Source organism: Podarcis filfolensis, assembly GCF_964270895.1.
Source record: "Podarcis filfolensis genome assembly, chromosome: 3".
NCBI classification, from domain to species: Eukaryota; Metazoa; Chordata; class Lepidosauria; order Squamata; family Lacertidae; genus Podarcis; species Podarcis filfolensis.
In genome coordinates, this window is record NC_139606.1 from 60197590 (window position 1) to 60219348 (window position 21759).

The window sequence follows — 21759 nt, forward strand, 5'->3', positions numbered from 1 at the left end:
ATGTTGAGCTTGCTTTTTGTAGCAGTTTATCTGGGTTTAAAAAGAATTCATAAAATTTTGATATAGTTTATAGTGATGCAAGTAATGTATTTGGCTGTAAAACAATAGTAGTTAAGCAATGCTATAGCTATGTATACATAAATGTTTTTTCTACCTTGTAAGGAGAACAACAGACCATAGAGTTAAGTGCTATATTGCACTTCAGGATTCGTAATGTGAATTGGCGTTAACAACTACTGCTTCTTAAATGTCTCTTTCATTCAAGAGAACTTGGGAGAGTCTTTTGCTTCAGGAGTATTTTATTACCTTAGAAAAGGAAGTAAAGTTTTGGAGAAAAAAATAAAATGCTTGAACTGTCCACTTGTGAAAATAGATTTAGAGCTGCAGGGAGTTGTATTGTTAAGGGACACTGTTTTGCAGAAAAGTATGATAAATTATTACAGCCAATATGCTCCTCAACTTGGTTCGTAAGGTCTAGAGAACAGCAAGCAGCAGTATCCAATTACATGTTTCTTTTCTTAGATTGCTTAGTATTTTCATATTTCAGTTCAGCTGAACCATTTTTTTTTAATCAGACAGGGTTTGGCTTCTAAACTAACAGCTTTTAAAACACTAAAATTTTACCTATAAACAACTCCTACTAGTACATTTTAAAATGTTTAGATTAAACAACCCCCTTTTCAAAAATATTTTTGTTAGGCTTTATTTATAATTACACTGTGGTTTTATAAAATAGTTTAATGAATTCCATAAATTGGAACATAAAAGAGCATCCGGAAAGTCCTCTCAAATTTAATGTTGTAAAAATGATGAGTGTATGTTTAGAAAACGCAAGACAGCTGTTAAAGAAAGACAAATGTCAAACAACTTATTAAATGTATGTTGAATGATAACGGGTATTATTTGCTTACCAGTGTGTAATGTGAGATGATGAACAAATATAATGTGTGTTATATCTAGGTTAGAATTAAATAACATTGGTTAAAAACCTATTTTTAACATTTGGAGCAGTCTGACAGAGATGTCTAAAAATATTTTCTTGTGATTTAAATGTGCACCAGTACTTCTATTTGTGAAATGCTTGGTTATGGGAAACCAACAAGAAATTTGCCCTGTCCAATGAAGTAAATGAAGTAAATAGAAACATTGATTAGAAAAAAAAATCAGAACAAACTGCATATACTGCAGAAAGGTTCTAAGTTTTTCTCTAGCTAATTGACTTTTAAAGATTCACAAGAAAATCCTATGTATGTCCACTTGAAGGAGAGGCTACACACTCAGAAGTGCCACTGATATCAATGGGAGTAACTGTCAAGTACATGTGTGTATAGGATTTCAGTCTTAATGTACAATATAGTTAAACTAAGTGGGATTTACTTCTGAGTAGACATGCATATAATTTTTAGCAAAGCAATACTGTCAGGTTTTTTAAAAAATAAATCCTGGTATTTCATTAATATGAAGATGTAAATAAATTTATTTATGTAAATGTAGACATATTTACATTTTATCTTATAACTCTGGGCCAGCAATGATATGATTTAAAACAAAAGAAAAATAGATCCTATATGCTTATTTCTAAAAGTACTCAATAGTGAAAAGATACTTGTTAAACAAAAAGGGACTACATTAATATTAGTTGTAAGGCACTAATAGTTAGAACACAGCAGTGAAATTGACATCCTTGCTTGGATGGGCTTGGATGGGTTAGAACATAGTTATTAGTTTAATAAATACGCAGATGCAAATCTTGTAAACCTATTTATAACTGATCAAAATTGTAATTTTAGAAATAGCTATCTATTAAGAGAGCCCCTAACTATTGAAGATAGGTGTGGCTAGGGATTCCCTCCCCCCCCCAATATGCCTGGCAGTAAATATTAAAGGAGGAAAAAAGACAATATGTGTGGATTTTTGCACAGACAACTAATACAAAGAGAAGCAGAAAACATTAATTGTAACAAATAAAGAAGCCTTAAACAACAACAACAACTTGTGCAGAAGTGTGACATGTAGCATTTTGTATGCTCCAGACAGTTATACATTAACAGTGAAATTCTAGGAATGCCTACTCAGATGTAAGTCCCACTGAGTAAAGTGGAACTTACTTCAAGGTATAGGTGTATAAGATTGCAGCCTATAGCTATAGTCCTATACATAACTACTGAAAGTAAGTTTAATTGAACTCAACTGGACTTTCTTTAGAAACATGGCTAGGATTGTGCTATTAGTTGAGTACCCTTTTCAGATAAGCAACAATAGAAATAAAAAACTAAAATATAATTAAAAAGGGGTTGTTATATACACATTTATAATCGGTGACATTTCAGTTCACCCACTGTCTGAAGGTCTCCCCCTTCTTCCAGAGCTACCTTCCAGAGCATCATCAGTGTGATGACATCTCTTACTTCATTAAAATACCTAAACAAAACCCACATTTTCTATGAAATTTTGGCACAACTACCTAGAACAGTGGTTCATTATTAGGTCATTACTGAGGATCCCCTATTTTTCAAAAGCCAAGCCACACATCCCCTACTTTTGAAAATTTTGATAACTCTAATTACCTCTACAAAGCAATTTTTTGAACAAAATTTGGGTAGCCCCAAATAAGCAAATTATTTTAGGCATGCTAAAAAGCAGACTAGGGTTGAGTGATACCTGGCTCATCGTGATATATCAGCAGCTAAACATCAGGGTATTCTGATATATCACAGTGTTTGAAACAGGACATCAAGCGTGGGGATGAGGAAAGGAGCAGTCACAGAGATTTGGGTGGGTGGGATGCATACAGATCAGATGTAGGGATTGAAGGAGTTGTAGTCATGGAGGTCAGGCGGGTAGGTTGTGTGCAGATCAGGTGGGATGGGGGAAGGAGCAGCTGCGGAGATTGAATGGGGGAGAGGAGAGGAAGCAGAGACCCCTCTGCCGCATGGTAGAGGGGATGAAGATGGGGGGGGTGCATCAAGCCACAGCCAGTGGTGGCAGCCAGAGAAGATACACATCCGCTATGGCTGCTGCTGCTTTCCTGCTGACCAAGAAAAGCTGCTCTTTCTCAGTGCCAGGGGAAGGTAGTACCATAGTGCCTTAAACTGAAAGTGATCAGCTGCCCTGTTCTCTACCAGCATGAGGGGCAGGCAACTCACTTCAGCAGTGTGATCAGCTGATATCATGCGATATTGGCGGTGCCTTGATGTCGGTTACCCTGTTCTCCCTCGTGTGTGGAGTGTTATATTACTGTGTATTACCGGGTCAAAATTGTTATCGCGGTGTGATTTCAAAACCAATTTTGGCCAATACAGTGGTACCTCTGGTTATAGACACTTTAGGTTACAGACGCTTCAGGTTACAGTCTCCGCTAACCCAGGAATAGTACCTCACGTTAAGAACTTTGCTTCAGGATGAGAACAGAAATCACGCTGCAGTGGTGCAGCAGTGGGAGGCCCCACTAGCTAAAGTGGTACCTCAGGTTAAGAACAGTTTCAGGTTAAGAACGGACCTCCAGAACAAATTAAGTACTTAACCCAAGGTACCACTGTATATAGAAAAACCACACAGCGCTAAAATAGACCATAAAATTTGATACATTACCATGTAAAAATGACAAAAAAAAAATAGTTGGAGAGGGAAGACAGAGGATGGGGCCGTGGACCCCTAACTGGGAACCACTGACCTAGAGAGATGTTCGAGCAGGGTATGACCATAGAAGCCTGTAAAGGTAAGAACAAGGATCTTATGCTGAATGTGGAAGTAGGTAGAAAGCCGGTGAAGGGATTTAAGAAAGGGTTTCATATGATCAGAGTTACAAGATATGTAAATGAGTTTGGTACCAGAATGCTGGGTGGAAATGGAGGACCAGATGAGGCAATGAAGGAGTAGAGAGGTCACCCTCTGGGTTCAATTACACTTCCACTTGTCCCACTGCTTTCTTCCAGGGAAACCCACTGTTTACCTCTGAATTGGCGCAGGGGAAAGGAAAACTGTGAATGAACTATCTGTCAGCCTAACGTGTCTCATAAGTGTTATGAGAATAAAGTGGGATATAGGTGGTGGTGGTCAGTAGAGAATTTATATAAGCTGTGTTGAGCTTGAAAGAGTGGGGAGGGGATAAACTTTTGTTATGATATTTTGTCCTTTCTGTTACGTGTTGCATCATTCCTATTCTCCTCCTCTGCCAAATGTGGGATTCTAGTTGGAGTATTTGATCAGTAGGCCATCTTCTGAATGTTCACATCAGTTTCCATTACTATGAATTGAAAAAGGAATATGAGTTACAGATTAGTTTATAAACTCATTGTGCTTCTTACTGAGCCACTTCCAATTGCTAAAAAACATTTATGTTGCAGGCTGCATTTATCCAGATTGTCTGAGCCCACAAAATGCTACTGGAAGCAGACTGTCAAATAAAGCATGATTTGAGATTCTAGACCACCCCTTCTCTTGCAGCCTCTGTTGCTGCAGCAGAAAGTGGTGGCAGGCTGTTTCTCTTAACCTCTTGGTCTAGTGTTCTAGCTGTAATCCTGCAATAGGAAACAGGCTGAAAGATTTGTATGGATCACCTTAGGTGTGTTTGGTAAGACAATCCCTCTACTTCCCTGAGCCAGTGTTTACCTGATCTTATGACAGGAAGGTGGCATTATGTGGCATCCTCTCAAGCTGTCTGTACACCTGTCATAATGCATGTTGCCAGCTGTTCCATCATTGCATCTTGTGCCAAGTGCACATAATGCACCTGAGAATGCACACAAACTTCTGCATGTTGCCATCTGTTCTCACCATTGGACCTTGAACACAATTCTGAGAATCAATGTAGTGTACCAATACTATTCGAAAGGTGTCTGACTTGTGAGCCGAGTAAAATATTGTTATTGAGTAGCTCAGTTCAGCTGAAACCTCATACGTGTCCCAGAACTATGTGTATGAATTGGCTTTATTCTGAGCAATGTATGTTGTCATTGTGCTACATAGGGAAAGCCCCTAAGGTTCATGCTAGCCCTGATCCTATGAATGCCCTAAACACATCCTATACCCTTATTAAATCAAGTGCTCTTTTTGCATTTCCTGAAGAAAGCCAAGCTTGCCCATTTTCAAGAATGGCAAGGTCATTCTTACTAAAATAAGATTTTGCTCTTTGGCATGATATTTAGTTGATATGATTATTTTATTGTTTTACAAATAAATAGTAGAATGGCAACCCTGATGCAGTTATTGCTAGTTCCTAGGACCAAGCACACAGTAATAATGGTTTTCATTGATCACTGCTAAATTGCTCTGTTTGGCAAGGTGCATATGACCATTGCAACTCCCAAGTAGTATTATCAATTCCCCAAATTAGCACTTTCAGTAAATATGCAGATCTGGTAATAAGAAGTTCAGATAACGTATCCTTTATCTTCCTAGCTCCTTTAGTTCAGTGTCTTTGCCCATAGATTTAAGATTTAGGCCCAGTTCAGACATAACAATCATTTCCTGTTCCATGTCTACTAGCAGATCTCCTTTTAAATACACCACAGTTCCTGGTAATCACGAAAGCCAGTTTAACTGTCATTTGTTCAAACTATGATGAATGAGAAAAATGCAGAATCAAACAGTGTTTTCAAATCCTGGCTTGATCTTAAGCCATAGTTTAAACAAGCCTCAAATCCTTCAGTTCAGATATGGGGAACTGTGGTTTGTTTAAAACAGTTGTAGAGGACCTTTCTCCCAGCATGCCAGATCTATATCTGCCCTATCCTTTACAAGCTAAATTTGACAGGTGAGTGAGGGCACTCACCTGTCAATCACCTGACATCACAATGGTATCAAGTGACAAGGCTCTTTGAGGGGTCACTCCTAGTGTCCCTTCAAAAAAAGCTTGCTCCACATTCACAAAGGGGTTTGCATTTAAACCCCTGTTAAAACAGGATTTTTGCTCCATTTTAGCAGTCATTTCAATGCAAACCATGATTTTGGAGGAAGGTATGTTCCAGCCACCTATCAACTATTGGAGTGGGGAGTGTACCTTTATTCAGCAATAATTTGGAGCTTATTTTAAGCTCCTAATTGTTCCTTTAAGGCCACGATGGTATTCGCTCTACCCCAACATCACATATGACATTAGGTATGGGGCAGGTGGGTGTGGTTTTCCAGGAATGGCCTGGTGGGGCAGTGGGCTAGACATTCTCCACTTCTGGTTTAAAAGCAAAAGCAAAAGCTGCTGATCTTCTTGCATATGCAAATGAAGGGAGTAGGATGGAGAAACCTGACTCTTCAGTGGCTTCTGTTTACAGATCTGGTAAATTAAATTGCCTTTTTAATCAACAGAATGTATAAAATACCAGTTTCAACTCTTTTAAATAGTAGAGGGTTCCTAACTTGTGTGTATCCTAGAATAACTATTTCTAAACATACATCTTGATGTCCACTTATACTGCTGTAAGTAGAAAGATTTAGGGGATATTAAAGGGGAGCCATGTTTTGCAGAGGCTGCAGTTTGTCATAGTAAAGGAGAGTAAAATAGTCTGATGCAAATACTCACTACACTCTGTTGCCAAGACATACAAGAGGAGAAAGCCTCTGCTAAAGGCACCAGAGCCTATGCTACTCCAGCTTATGAAGGGTTAAATTTGTGCTTTTATAAAAATCACCTTTGAATGGAAGCTCTGCAAGTCAGATTGATCTGTAGAGGAAGAAATGGAAGATACTTCCCATGTGATGGGGTCACAGAGGAGGGCTACATTCCCCTGTGCTAACTTTCTGGGAGCCACATGCCAGCAGTAGGTGAGCCCCAAACCAAAGTGGATGGCCTGAGCTGACAAAGTGCTCTTGCTCTCCCACTCTCTGTAACAGATTCACACACAGGCACTTATACATCCTCCCTCTGCTGTTGCTCAGATGACTTAGAAACAGCTGAGCAGTAGAAAAGAAAGATGCTGCAGAAGGGGCAGGCATACACTCACTACATCTCATACACAGACATATGGAATTGGCTTCCCTTGTCTCTCACCCTTCCAGTCCTTGATCAAGTGATCTACTTATGAACTCCTTGGACCTTTCCAGCCAGGAATTGCTAAGATTCTTATTCTGGAAGGTCTGGGACCCTGACAGCCTTCCCACTAGTTCTGCATTCATTTTCCCCTTGGAAAGTCAAAGGTAAGGGAAGCCTTCAAAAACTGCTGCCTCAGCGCACTCTGACAGAACCACCACCTCGCACTCAGAGCTGGCTGGAGTGGGAGGAGAGCTAAGATCTGCTGGAAAAAGACTATGAACAGCAGACTGGCTGAAAAGGTTCAATGATTTCATCATGTACAATGAGTTTGGTCATAATAGATGGTAGCATGTTTAAAAACTTGAACATTCAGTCTCCTCCATATGGATGTGAAAGAGGAGAAGACGGAACAGGGAGCATTGAAGCCCAAGGTTTACCACACATTCTAATAGTAGGAACCTGTGGTTTCTTGTTAAGTGGAACCCAGCCAATAGATATTGGATATGAGCCTGGAACTAGGTGAAGTTCCCGTTTTTTTGTACTGGACCACTCTTGGCAGATCACTATGCCTCGTCCTCTGTTATCCCTCCTGTAACATTGCCACATATTGCAAAAATGAAGGAATTATGTTGGGTTTTTTAAATTTTAAGTAATTAAGATTATAAAGTATTTTATACCAAATGTTCTGTATAAAACACAGCTATAATTTATTTAGGAGTTTAAAGGACGTACTGATAACAATTGATCCAGTTTCAATTAAAACGCTGTAAGCATCTAATAGGAGGTCTTACTGCATATGAGATTCAGAAGACACAAACGCTATGCAAAATGTGGAAAATCAAATTTAATTAATATTTTATGTTTGCTCATTCCATGATAAACATTGAGTTATTGCGCAGATTGAAAAGACAAAGTACATGCTAGATTATAGATACATATGGATAATACTTGCAAAATATTTGAACTGGAGCAACACACATTAAGTATACCGGATTTAGAAGATGAAAATTAATGTATGAATTATTTAGCTAACACTGCACTTTTGCCACAGAATCTGGTGTTTATTATTGTGAGCTTTAGCAGGAAACAGAAGCCGTATCAGTTGGGAAAACATTTCTTTACAAAATTGAGAACAGTTTGGCTTTCTCGTTTCTAAGCAGGGAACCTGGTTCTTTGGTTTCTTTGTTCCAAGTCAGACTACTCCCAAACTATTTTAGCTGAACGTTTTACATACTAGCGGAGTCAGGGGAAGTTAAGTTGGCAGCTGTTCGTGGGATAATAATGAAGCACACTGTTTAGTATTGCATATCCGCACTGTAAAATGTGAGAAGTATTTTATAGAGACCATGGTGAGCAGGGCTCTGTCCATTTTGTGTGATGTAAGTGCATGAACTGTAGGTGAGGAAACTTTTCTGTTTCGTTTTTTCATGGGAAAGTAACTGGCAATCATACTCTGTTGCAGGTGAAGAAAGCGTGCACAGATTCAGATGTTTCAGAACCTCAGAATTCCAGGTAAAGCAACTAAACAGTGCTTTGATAAATTCAAGTGCTTTGAAGCAGTGATGCTATTTATAAGAATAATTATGAAAGGTAAAGATAAATGTAAATATCATGGAAGATCATTTGCTTTCATAGACTGAAAATAGCTCCTTTTGTATTCTTCTGAATATATTTCACTTTAGAGGTTATATTTTGGCTGGATTAAGAGCTAAATGCTGGCATGCAGAATCATATGTATGACCAAGTAATTTTGACATTACTGTATAAAAAAGTCTGGTTTCTCTGTTTTATTGTTGTCTATGTACTGTTACTTATTTTCAGCTTTAATGTTTCTAGTTTTTTATGTAGAGTAAAAATGCTACTGTTTGGAAAACAGTACACTGTTCGACATGTATTACTATTTGTTTTACATATATTACTTTTATGACACTTTTGTCTCTATTTTGGACAGTAAAGTAAGTAAGAATGACTGTAAACATGCCACCCAGTATTTATGTTTCTGTTACATCTGTTTTGTGTGAAATTTGTAATATGAAGCAATTTAGGCCTTTTCTGAGTTGTTTCATCCATTGCTTCTGTTCTCAAATAGGTCTAAATATTACAAGTTTTTAAGCAATCACATTATCTTGATAAAAATTGACTATCACTAGCAGCTAACAGAAACACAAAACATTTTCTATTAAGAATGAGTTTCAGGACCCATCCTGAAAATAACCTTTTAAGTCACCATGTTGTGTCTTTTAAATTGAGAACCAAACACCTCTTAAAAGCTTCCTAAAAGATCTACTGGATGACTGAAAAATCCTTAGAATTTTTCATTCTGTTTCTTTATTGCAGTGGATAATACATTTTCTAGGATGAATATTGTTCAAATGTAACTGAGTGTAGTTTGAAGTGTGGTCCTTCTCCTACCAAGATCAATGAGAATTTTGCTATTAAGATCAATGGTAACAATGTTCCTTTTCCATGCTGTTTTATGAGATTCCATCTTCCCTTCCTGTTCTTATTAAATGCTAGAGTTTTTAAATATCTGTAACTGCTGTATATAGATATTTTCAATTGAATTAAGAAACCCAGTTAAGTGAGTGTATAGTTTTTAGCCATTCTAAAATATGAGTTCAATTGCTTTTCAAGAGAAGGGGCTAGTCTTAAGGCATTGTAGTGCCAGCTATGTTTATTACTATCTGAGGTAAAGTCTAGTTTAAGCAAAATATAAAATCTGTACAGTACTTTTTATCATTTTGGGTATTACTGTTTGTTAGATTTTTATGTAGCTTTTCATCTGAAGCACTCAAGGTAATGTTGGTTTCTGCTTTCCTTCACTGTGCAGCGAAAGGGTTTGTCACGAGACAGGTGTTTACATTCCACAGTCTGTACTGTTGGAGTTTCTCACGGGAAAGGGAGACTGGATGTGACGTACACTGGTTTCCTGTTTTTCACTGTTCTTTGCAGTTTCACTTTGGTGATTCTCTCCGAGCTGTCGAGGAGAGAGGATGCATTTCTCTGCTCCGGCAGAGGCAAGATGTCTTTCTGTAATATAATCGCTTTGAACTTTAAATAAAGCAATATAGAGTATGCAGCACGTACTCCTCATCCTTCTGCTGTGCACGGGACTCTGCTTTAAACTAACACGTGGTTATGGGCCCAGAAGTCGAATCGGAGTGCCGGCAAGGGATCGGAATGCAGAGGGACAGATCGGATCAGAATCTGCTCTGCGTGTCAAGATGATTGATGAGGTATGTGCTACTGCTCCGGGCAGCCTGCCAGCTTCTAGTTAATGGCCTTATGGCTGGACTTTTAACTTTAAAGCCGTTTTGCTGGGAATAGGCAAAAGGCTCCCAGGCACAAGTTACTATGCTGGGGAAATCGAAAGTAACTTTTAAGTGCGCTTTTGGAATAAGGCAGCTGCAGCAGTGACGCAGCAAGATTTAAAGCAGCATATATGACGCTGAAGGCTAATGCCAGAGTCATGATGGACCTTCAGGATGCTTGTGGGATTCCAAAGCTCAATAAGAAGAATTACGCGGACTGGGTTCTGTATGCAGAGGCAATTCTGCGGAAAGAGGGTTTGTTTGAGGTGATTACAGACAACCCCCCAGCTCCAGTTACAGATGTATGGGCAGCTAAGGATTCCAAAGCAAGGGGAACTCTTACATTGATAGTATCCCCGGAAGAGCTCTGTCTGTTGCGTGATAAGACCTCAGCCAGAGAAATTTGGGACGCTTTGAGAGAGGCTCACTTAAGGACAGAAGCTGGATCCACTATGTTTTACTTCAACAAGCTGCATAATATGGCTCTTGCTGAAGGTGGAGATGTGCGTTTACATCTGATGGAGATGCAAAATCTGAGACATGAGCTGCAACAGAGAGGACTCAACTTTCCAGAGGCTGTGTATTCTTTCATGATACTACAATCTTTGGGTTCAGGTTGGGAGTCTGTTGCAACCCAGATTGCTGTGCAACCAACAGCTCAGCTAACAGTGGATTATGTTACTGCCGTGATTTTAAATGAAGCAGATCGCCGGGGTGCTAGCTGCATGGGCAAGGGGGAGTCTTCACAGACGTCGTCCCATAGTGCAGTGGAACCACCAGATGGCGCCAAAGCTTTGAAGGCAGTGAAATGCTACTCGTGTGGACGTCTAGGCCATATGAAGAGGGAATGCAGATATCCCAGGGCCAAGACAGAGCAGCGCAGCGAAAGCTCATCGCGCGGAAAAGGCCGAGGCAAAGGCAAAGGTCCGGTGTCAAGGACAACGCAGCACAAGGCTATGGTTTCACGCTTCACTCCAAAGGTTGCAGAGGTCCAGAAGACGTCTAGATCTTTCTTCGTTGTTGATACAGCGGCGACCCACCACATGTGCAACGATAAGAGACTGTTTGTGTCTTTTACACCGCAGGAAGGTGCGATTCACCAGGCGGATGACCACACAATTCCCAGTAAAGGCTACGGAACTGTTGTTCTTCACAGTTTGGACTTATCGATACAGAATGTGCTTTACGTGCCAGATGCCAAACATAATCTGCTCAGCGTTGGACAGCTGAATGAGCGGAACATTGACGTTTCCTTCAAGAACAGGAAGTGCATCATCACAAAGAAAAATGATTATGTATTGCATGCTGAATATGTTGATCGTTTGTTTGTTTTGTATTATGATGATGTTGTGCAGGATGACACTTGTTGCATTGCAGGTTCTAACAAAAGTTTGCATGCAGAATGTATTCATGATTTTCATAGAAAATTTGGTCATTTGCATTTTGAGGCAGTATCTAAAATGCCTGCCTTGGTTGAAGGTATGACTATTAAACCCTGCAGGTACCACATGAAGTGCAAAGCATGCGCAGCAAACAAGGTAAAAATGGCTGCGAAAGGTAAGGTGTCTAGTAGGCAAGCTACGGAACCATACCAGATTGTTCATGCAGATTTGGTTGGACCACTAGCGCCCTCTTTGGGTGGCAATAGGTACTTCATGGTTCTCATTGATGCATTTTCCAGATATATTTTTGTGTACAATCTCAAGCAGAAATCAGAGGCTTTTCCTAGGTTCAAGGAATTCTGTGCTTGGTTGGAAAATGTGCATGGTAAGAAGATAAAGACTCTTTTCAGTGATCGCGGGGGAGAATTCACTTCTCAGCAGTTTGAAGCTTTTCTGACTGAGAAAGGAATTCAACACGATTTGTCTAGTCCTCGCTCGCCATGGCAGAATGGACTTGCGGAAAGGGCAAATCAGACATTGCTTCAAGGGTTAAAAACCTTGCTGCATGATGCCAATCTTCCAGAGAGTTATTGGGCCGAATCTCTCTCGTGTTTTGTTTACAGTTACAATCGCAGGTTATCTTCAGCGATTGGTTGTACCCCCTATGAGAAGATGTTTGGCAAGAAGCCATACATTAAACACATGAAAATTTTTGGTTCTGACATGTGGGTTCATTCACCACAAAATTCCAAGTTAGACAAGCGTGGATTGCATGGTATCTTTCTAGGTTATCAGAAAGGGTCTTACAGAATAATGATGACTGACTCTAAGGCAATTAAGCTCACGAGAAGTGTTGAGTACAATGCAAAGTGGGGGGAGAATGTGGGAATTTTCCAATGTTATCCTGATGACGGTGATGAGACTGAGGAAAGTCAAAAGCAGCCACAACAACCCACACCCACTGATGAAGGTTCTGAGTCTGAATCTGAAACTGAATCGGGTGATTCAGAGGATTTCAAGAGTGCGAAAGCCTCTATGCGACCCTCTGAAAGCTCTGATCAAGAATTGGAGGAACCATTGTTCACAATAGGTCGTTTTTCTCCTAAGAAGGAAGAGGAGAGTGTTGAAGACTTAAGGCTAATTCGTAGGTCACAGAGAGCCACAAAAGGCAGACCTCCAAAGAGATTTGCTGATGAATTTGCTACGATAGCAGTAACAGCTGTTAAAAGCTCCAAGAAGGTATTTGAACCTTCTAGTTTCCAAGAAATCCAGGGTTTGGATTCAAAGGAAGCTGAGCCATGGTTAAATGCCATGAAGGCTGAACTTGATTCCTTAGAAAGGAACAAAACATGGGAGCTAGTTCCAGTAGTTCCAGGAATGAAACTGCTTGGAAGCAAATGGGTCTTCAAAGCGAAGACAGATCAAAATGGCAAGATAGTCAGACACAAAGCCAGATTGGTAGCCAGAGGTTTTGCACAGGTACCAGGTGAAGACTATCACGAGACCTACTCACCCACAGTGAGGTATGAAAGCATAAGGCTTATGCTCAAGCTAGCTGCAGAGGAAAATCTACACATTAGTCACCATGATATTAATACAGCTTTTCTGTATGGATCTCTAGATGAATCACTTTATATGCTTCCACCTGATGGCGTACAGGTAAAACAGGGATTTGTTTGTGCTCTGAAGAAATCCCTTTATGGTCTCAAACAAAGTGCACGGTGTTGGCACACAAAACTCACTGAAGTATTGTTTTCTCTAGGTTTTCAGCAAGGGAAAGCTGATCCATGTGTATTTGTCAAAGAGGAGGGGCAGAAGAAACTGTACTGTTTGTTTTATGTTGATGATTTATTATTCTTTTGGAAAGATGTCGCAATGTACAATAACGCCCTAGCTCAACTGAAAGAGCACTTTGACATGAAAGATCTTGGTGAGGTAAACAACTACCTATCTCTGGAAATAGAGAGAGATCAGGATGGTAACATTCTAGTACACCAGTCACGGAAAATTGCTGATGTGTTAAGCAAACTTAATCTGATGGATGCTAACCCTGTAGACACACCGATGACAACAGGTTATCAGATAGATGACACTGAAGAAGCATTTTCTGACACTACATTGTACAGAAGTGTGCTAGGCAAGCTAAACTTCATTGCCAGATGTTCAAGACCAGACATTGCTGTTAGCTGTAATTTGCTGAGCAGACAAGTCAACAATCCTAGTATCAAGGATTGGAAAGCTCTGAAACGCATAGCGCGGTATTTGAAAGGCACTATGCATTACAGACTGAGATTTAACAATCGAAAGTCTGGTGGTCTTGAGATATTTGCAGATGCAAGTTTTGGAAGTGACACTACAGACAAGAAAAGTACGTCTGGAGTTTGCTACATGTACAATCAGGGTCTGTTTGATTGGTCATGCAAGAAGCAAACAACAGTTAGCTTAAGTTCTTGTGAAGCCGAACTGAATGCACTGTCTTATTCACTTAAGGATTGTGAATGGTTAATACAATTGTGCAAAGATATGAAAATTCCTGTCAAATGTCCAATCCGGGTTTACCAGGACAACAAAGCATGTTTAGCTTTGCTGAAGTCTGAAGGTTGTAAGCAAAGCACAAAGCACTTGCAATTAAAGTTGCAGCATGCTAGGGAATGTATTCAGAAGGGACTCGTAACGGTGTCCTATATGCCAGGTAATGAAATTCCTGCTGATGTATTGTCCAAGATTGTATCCAGGGATCAACACTGTACCTATGTGCAAAAGTTGGGTTTGTACTGATATTGTACGAACACGCTGCCCAGTGATGTTCACAGAAAGGGGGAGGATGTTGGTTTCTGCTTTCCTTCACTGTGCAGCGAAAGGGTTTGTCACGAGACAGGTGTTTACATTCCACAGTCTGTACTGTTGGAGTTTCTCACGGGAAAGGGAGACTGGATGTGACGTACACTGGTTTCCTGTTTTTCACTGTTCTTTGCAGTTTCACTTTGGTGATTCTCTCCGAGCTGCGTCACTGCTGCAGCTGCCTTATTCCAAAAGCGCACTTAAAAGTTACTTTCGATTTCCCCAGCATAGTAACTTGTGCCTGGGAGCCTTTTGCCTATTCCCAGCAAAACGGCTTTAAAGTTAAAAGTCCAGCCATAAGGCCATTAACTAGTAGCTGGCAGGCTGCCCGGAGCAGTAGCACATACCTCATCAATCATCTTGACACGCAGAGCAGATTCTTATCCGATCTGTCCCTCTGCATTCCGATCCCTTGCCGGCACTCCGATTCGACTTCTGGGCCCATAACCACGTGTTAGTTTAAAGCAGAGTCCCGTGCACAGCAGAAGGATGAGGAGTACGTGCTGCATACTCTATATTGCTTTATTTAAAGTTCAAAGCGATTATATTACAGAAAGACATCTTGCCTCTGCCGGAGCAGAGAAATGCATCCTCTCTCCTCGACAGCTCGGAGAGAATCACCAAAGTGAAACTGCACTATGGGACGACGTCTGTGAAGACTCCCCCTTGCCCATGCAGCTAGCACCCCGGCGATCTGCTTCATTTAAAATCACGGCAGTAACATAATCCACTGTTAGCTGAGCTGTTGGTTGCACAGCAATCTGGGTTGCAACAGACTCCCAACCTGAACCCAAAGATTGTAGTATCATGAAAGAATACACAGCCTCTGGAAAGTTGAGTCCTCTCTGTTGCAGCTCATGTCTCAGATAAGGATATACGATTGCTGCAACCCCTCACAACAATCCTGTTTGGTATGTTAGCCTAAATTATAGTGATTGGTTTGAGAACTTCATGACTGAGTGGTGGTTTGAATAAGGGTCTCTCCCTAGCTCAAATCTATCCTGTTACACCAGAGTGTTGAAAGCATTCTAAGGCTGCAGTCCTAAACACATTTACCTGGGAGTTAGGCCCATTGATCTCAATAGAATGTACTTTGAGAAGAAGTATATAGAATTATACTATATAACTTCACCCAATCTTAAGGCCGTTTCACTTATAGTATGTATCAGGGATGGGGAATTATATCCCATCTGGTGGGTCAAATCCTTATCTTGCCCCACCCCACAAGACAAGCTGGACAGGTACATGGAGATAGCCACTTGTAGATCACCTGATTTCACAGTGACATCAGGTTATCTATTTTTCCCTCATGGATAATCAACTGATTGTTGAGGGTTGCAAGTTGACGTACATAGAGCTAGGCAAGCCCTAACAATCAACTGATCATTGGGGTTTGCATAGCTCCACAAATGGCAATTTGCAGTCCACAGCAGTCAGCTGCAAACCACCTTTGGCTCAGCCACATCTTTACTTACTCCGCACTTGAGCAAGTAGGCATATGTGGAATGGCTAAAATGGCCTCATAGGCCAAATTGATAAACAGTGCCTAATTACATCTGTGAACCCTCAATTCCCCACCCCGACATAGAGGCAAATCCAAGTTAGCCACCATATGTATATGCAACTGGGAGGCAGTGGGAAATGAGCAAACTCTTGGAAATTTATGATGTTAGGCAGGCTATTAAAGTTTTTTATGTTTGTTTTAAATGCTGCTCTAATTTTAATGTTACTCTGTTTTTAGATTTTTAAAATCTCTAATTTATATGTGACTTTAGTATAGAATTTTTATACTGTCAATTAGGTGTTTTCTTTGCCTTTTTTCTGAGTCTGTTTGGGGGGACTTCTAGTTTGAAAAGCTTCAGTATAATACAGTGGTGCCTCGGGTTACATACGCTTCAGGTTACATACACTTCAGGTTACAGACTCCGCTAACCCAGAAATAGTACCTTGGGTTAAGAACTTTGCTTCAGGATGAGAACAGAAATTGTGCTGTGGCAGCGCAGCAGCAGCAGCAGGAGGCCCCATTAGCTAAAGTGGTGCTTCAGGTTAAGAACAGTTTCAGGTTAAGAACGGACCTCCGGAATGAATTAAGTACTTAACCCGAGGTACCACTGTAATGACAAAAGCAACAGGGTACTATAGCAGATCCTAGCTCTCTGACTGGTGTATCTGAATGAATAATGAATGAATGTTCACATTTTTACATTTTACATTAATTGGTACAATTACATTACAATTAATGGTCTCCTCGCTATTATTCTAGCCACAGTTTATCATGAGCTACAGCTCTGTGTGCAGGAAGCAAGCTGTTTATTCATACTGAATGGAGGAAGAAGAGAAGGGACAAAGGAGCATATGAATCTGAGGCTAACCAAAGCATTACATCCACACAGGGGCCAAATTTTCATTTGCCGCAGTTATGTATACTTATAAGTCTATGGGTTGACCAGAACAGGTACACAAGTTACCTGGAGCCTTCCATCATAATGCACATTTCCTCATAGAATAAAGAGTGACCTTGCAATACTGAATATTTAGGCCATGTGGGAAATGGTTTTTCAGTGTATATATTTTTTAAAAAATTAGAGATTGCTTGATTTTTTAATTTTTCATTATTATTTGTATGCATAAGATTGAACTTAACAAAATCGTTGACCAAACAGAAAAGTTAGAAATGCAATGTACACTATTTAGAATAATCAGTGAACTTTTAGCCTTAGTGGCACTAGAGAGCACGGTTATAGCATAGCATACAGGCATTGGGCATGATGAACATTCTTCTTAAAACAAGTCTTGTGAAAACATTGTGTGTAAAGTGAAATGTCAGCACAAAAATGGATGCTGGAGGTGCTTTCACTTGCAGAATAGCTCCTGGCCTGTTACTTGGGGCTAAAGTCTTTCATTTATTTAGCTAGCTTTATTGTGTGTTGGTTTTGGACTTGGAAGTATTAGAATAAATGCAGATGGAATATGTTTTTATAGTAGGGAAGTAATTAAGTTGGGTGTGGGAACTTCGTCAGGAGAATTCTTGGAGTGGCATGTGTGTATCAGCAAATTCTTTGTCTTACTTGGCTTTTCTTTTCTAGAAAGGAACTTTCAAGTTATATTTGTGTCTCAGTTATGTAAAGAGAATTCACTAATGCAGGAAAATATATAGGTGAAAAGAATGATTCTAGGTGTACCTAGAATGAAAAAGGAATGAAGGGAAGAGAAGCAAAGAAAGAACATGCAATAATAATTTCTGGTGTTAGGCTCTTACTGTAAAACAGTTATGCTTTTTATTTTGTTTCTATAGCACTTTAACTGCAAGGTGGAAATTTGCCACAGAAGTAATAATTTTAAACAAAAGTTTGATAATTTGAGCACAAGGTTGTCATTCTGTAAAATCAATGTATGCCCTTTGGGAAGTTATAGGTAGGAAATGCACATTAAGATAGACTAGCTTGTTAGAGAATCAGCCTGTTAGTGTAGAATTCATAGAATAGAATTGTAGAGTTGAAAGGGACCCTGAGGGTCATCTAATTAATTTTTATTTTTTTAAAAAATTGAAAAATAGTGCTGCTTTGCCATTAAAAAAAATACAAAAAATAAAGAATGATTTACTTGGAGTAAACACATTAAAATCAATGGACATGAAGTAACATAAGCCCATGGAATTCTGTGGGTCTGCTGTCAGTATGACTTAGTTGGATATTACTAATTGGGAGAAAATTAGTAGCTAATGAAAAGACAAATCATCTGTAATACACCAGCTGCAACAGGAACCATTTGTACATAGAAGCCAAAAGAAAGAAGGTTCTACATAGCTTTGCTGCATTGGACTTACTAAATTGCGCACCACCTGAAGGAGTCTCCTACTGCTGTTTTCTGCAGATGCAATCTTCGCCGTCACTGTCACAACTTGGTGGGCTCAACATTGAGCTCTAGCCTGTGTCCGGTCAGATTCAGAATGAGTTCTCCGCCACTGGCGCTCTAGCAGTCTCAGCGATTGTTTCATTGTCCTCGGATCCATAGAAAACCATGGGGCTGTCCGGGCTCCATGCAGTCGGAGAGGTTGCTTTGTTGTGTATTTCGTTGCTTTAAAGGTACAAATTAGCCAGGGTTGGTTTGCACTTGTCAGTGACCCCATGCAAGCGTGTCACAGGTATGCATGGCTGCCAGTGGATTTCTGACCAAGTTGCACTCCACAGAAATTCTGGTTTTTGCATTTCAGGCTAAAATTACTTGGTTTTTCACATGAAAATGCCAGTTCACCCCAAACACTGTACAGTGGTACCTCAGGTTACATACACTTCAGGTCACATACTCTTCAGGTTACAGACTCCACTAACCCAGAAACAGTACCTCAGGTTAAGAACTTTGCTTCAGGATGAGAACAGAAATTGTGCTCTGTGGCGCAGCAGCAGCAGGAGGCCCCATTAGCTAAAGTGGTGCTTCAGGTTAAGAACAGTTTCAGGTTAAGAACGGACCTCCAGAACGAATTAAGTTCTTAAACCGAGGTACCACTGTATCCATATAAGATAACAAGTAGCTGTGGTTGAAATGGATTACATTTGGGGAATCACAGAAAGGTGGCAAGGAACCAGTAGAATCTGCTTATATTTGTAATGTGAAATAAAAAGATATGAGTAGGACTGAAGGAAGGATGGAAATAGGGATCTGTGATACAGAACAAGGGAAGGCAGTTGCTAGAGCTGAAAGCCAAAGAAAAGAGGCAAGAAAGTAATAGGGGCTTACACATGTAAATAGAACATGTAACTGGAGGGGGGGAACCCTTTAATTATAGTCATTTCAATCTAAAGAAAGTGATTTAAGATAATACTAACTAGAACAGATTTTACTGTTTTTTACTTTACCAATTTATTAAATCTTCATATAATTTAACATATACAGATAATTCAGATTACAGTATAAGTAGTACTCAGCATATTATTAGGTCACCGTTTTCATTGTCCACATTTTGAACAGCAGTTGGAGGATACAGATGACAGCTATAGAAGTAATTCTGCAATCATGAGCATCTGGTTGCTTGGCAGATTCCTCAAGCACTTCTCCTAATGCGTTTGGATTTGCCCATGGGCCTTTTATGTGGTTGCATCGCAGATGGGCTGTTTATACAACCTGGTTATCCTGCAAGTTTCTCTTTCTCTCCTCCTCCCCACTCCCTAATAAAAAAGTCTTCACTGGGAAAGAAAATCTTCACTGATTCTTTGACTCACACATTCTTTCTCCAAAAGATAAGATTCTTTATGAGTCTCATAAGTTCTCTGTATTATGACACTACATATAAGCTATCCAGAAGGCTCCCATATATCCACTCGTGCACCCGGAATTTGTATTGCTGTTGTGAATTACATCTAACAATCTAACTGTTGATTTTCAGTGTGTTTGTGTCTGTATTGTTTCTTTGAAAGTGACCAAATATAAGGTTAATTCCCAAAGTAGGGTAAGTTTACCTACTCTTTTAAGCGTAAAATGGATTTGCCTTTCCGCAATCAGTTTTCCACCTTAGGCTTTCAAAGTTCAAATCTGGATTTGGTTATAAGTGAAAATGAGTATGGTGGTCTCAGCCTAGTCCTTAGGGGTTTCTTGTCTGCTGTTCAGAAGAGGCCCAGAACTGGAATTGCAAGGTTGTTGCAGGTCATGATTTAAGGTATATTGGTAGAGTTATGTTAGAAAAGTGTGCACAGCAGTTTAGGAATCTCTGTAGACATGTTTTTCAGCTGAATGCTTTCACGTTCAGAACACTGAAAAAGGCAGTGAGCCAAAAGTATGAATTCTGAGTTTTATTTTTACTGACAATTAAATGTTGGAGCCACTTATTCTTTTGCCTGTATGCTTTGCAGTTCATTGTTGGGTTTGTTTGCCATACAGTTGTAGATTTAACTCTTAAGACAAGTTGATAAGAAAAACAAATTATCCTGTTTAACACATTTCTGGGATTTCAAATCTAGCCCTTTTTGTCCCTTTATTAATTATTTGAGGCAGATTGTGAATAATATTTTAAGTTCTGAATATACATATTAAATTCTTTAAGATGATTAAGTACTTGAAAAATCTTTCTTTTCCTAAAAGGTATATTGCACTTTTTGAAACATAACATTGAATAAACAGCAATATTCATTTTATTGTGATTTTATATTGTGCTACTATCTTCTACTGCATTGTCCTGATAGTTTTAGTGAAGGCCTGCCTAAAATTCTTTTAAATAAGGGTAGGGAACCTCTAGGGATGCAGGTGACGCTGTTGTCTAAACCACTGAGCCTCTTGGGCTTGCTGATCAGAAAGTTGGTGGTTCAAATCCCCGCGACGGGGGGAGCTCCCGTTGCTCAGTCCCAGCTCCTGCCAACCTAGCAGTTCAAAAGCACACCAAAAAAGCAAGTAGATAAATAGGTACCGCTCCGGCAGGAAAGTAAACGGTGTTTCAGTGCGCTGCTGTGGTTTCGGTGTTCCGTTGCTCCAGAAGCGGCTTAGTCATGTTGGCTACATGACCCGGAAAAACTGTCTGTGGACAAACGCCAGCTCCCTCGGCCTGTAAAGCAAGATGAGTGCCGCAACCCCAGAGTTGTTTGCGACTGGACTTAACTGTCAGGGGTCCTTTACCTTTACCTTTAGGGAACCTCTGGGCCACCATTCCCATTCTGTCTGACCATTGGCACTTTGGCATCCTGGGAAGTAGGAGTTGTTAATGAGGAGGGGAGCTTTGTGCACCTGGCCTGCTGCCACTTGCCAAGCTGGGCAGGAGCAGAGAGGTGCTGTGTGGACTAGTTGGCAGAAGCACCAGACTAGCTCTGTTGATGTGCCCACACAGCACTGACCTCCCCGCTGCCTTGCCCCTCGCTCCTTCTCTTGGTAAGTGAGAACAACTTCACTGCTGGGAGGCCATGTGTGTGACATCACCTCTCACCAGCTGCTCTCACAGGGAAGGAGAAATGCTTAACGGCAGAGTCCCCATCTCTGGGAACACAGCTCAATTCTTTCTCACTCCTTAGATGAAACACACAGATGATAGGTAGAAAGCAAGAATACAGAGCTGAAAAGCACCTGCATAGTAGTTAAAAGGAACTCATTTGAACGTCTCCTACCTTCCACGCTAGTCTAGCAACAAATAATAGTTTTAAGGAATTTAAAAGGATGGTATAATAAACTCACCATTATTCACAATATACACACTGTACTTTTTTTTGTTTTTGTTTTTGCCCCATTGTCATCTCTGGTCAAATAGGCTTTGCAAGTTTTAGACGTATGACTAAAGCCT

At 40.1% G+C, this 21759-nt stretch overlaps 1 protein-coding gene across 50 annotated transcripts in view; it reads left to right on the forward strand.

The window, feature by feature from the left end:
* Positions 1-21759, forward strand: part of EYA4 (EYA transcriptional coactivator and phosphatase 4) — a 117780-nt gene that overhangs the window by 43085 nt on the left and 52936 nt on the right. For 44 of the 50 annotated variants that reach the window (XR_014546668.1, XR_014546669.1, XM_083607746.1 and 41 more), the window contains one exon: positions 8430-8479. The exons of the other annotated variants lie outside the window; for them this stretch is intronic. Coding sequence is in view for 38 of the 44 variants with exons in the window: in XM_083607746.1 (XP_083463872.1) it covers positions 8430-8479 (50 nt within the window). In the remaining 6 variants the exon portion in view is untranslated. The remainder of the gene's footprint in view (positions 1-8429; positions 8480-21759) is intronic. 50 annotated transcript variants of the gene reach the window in all.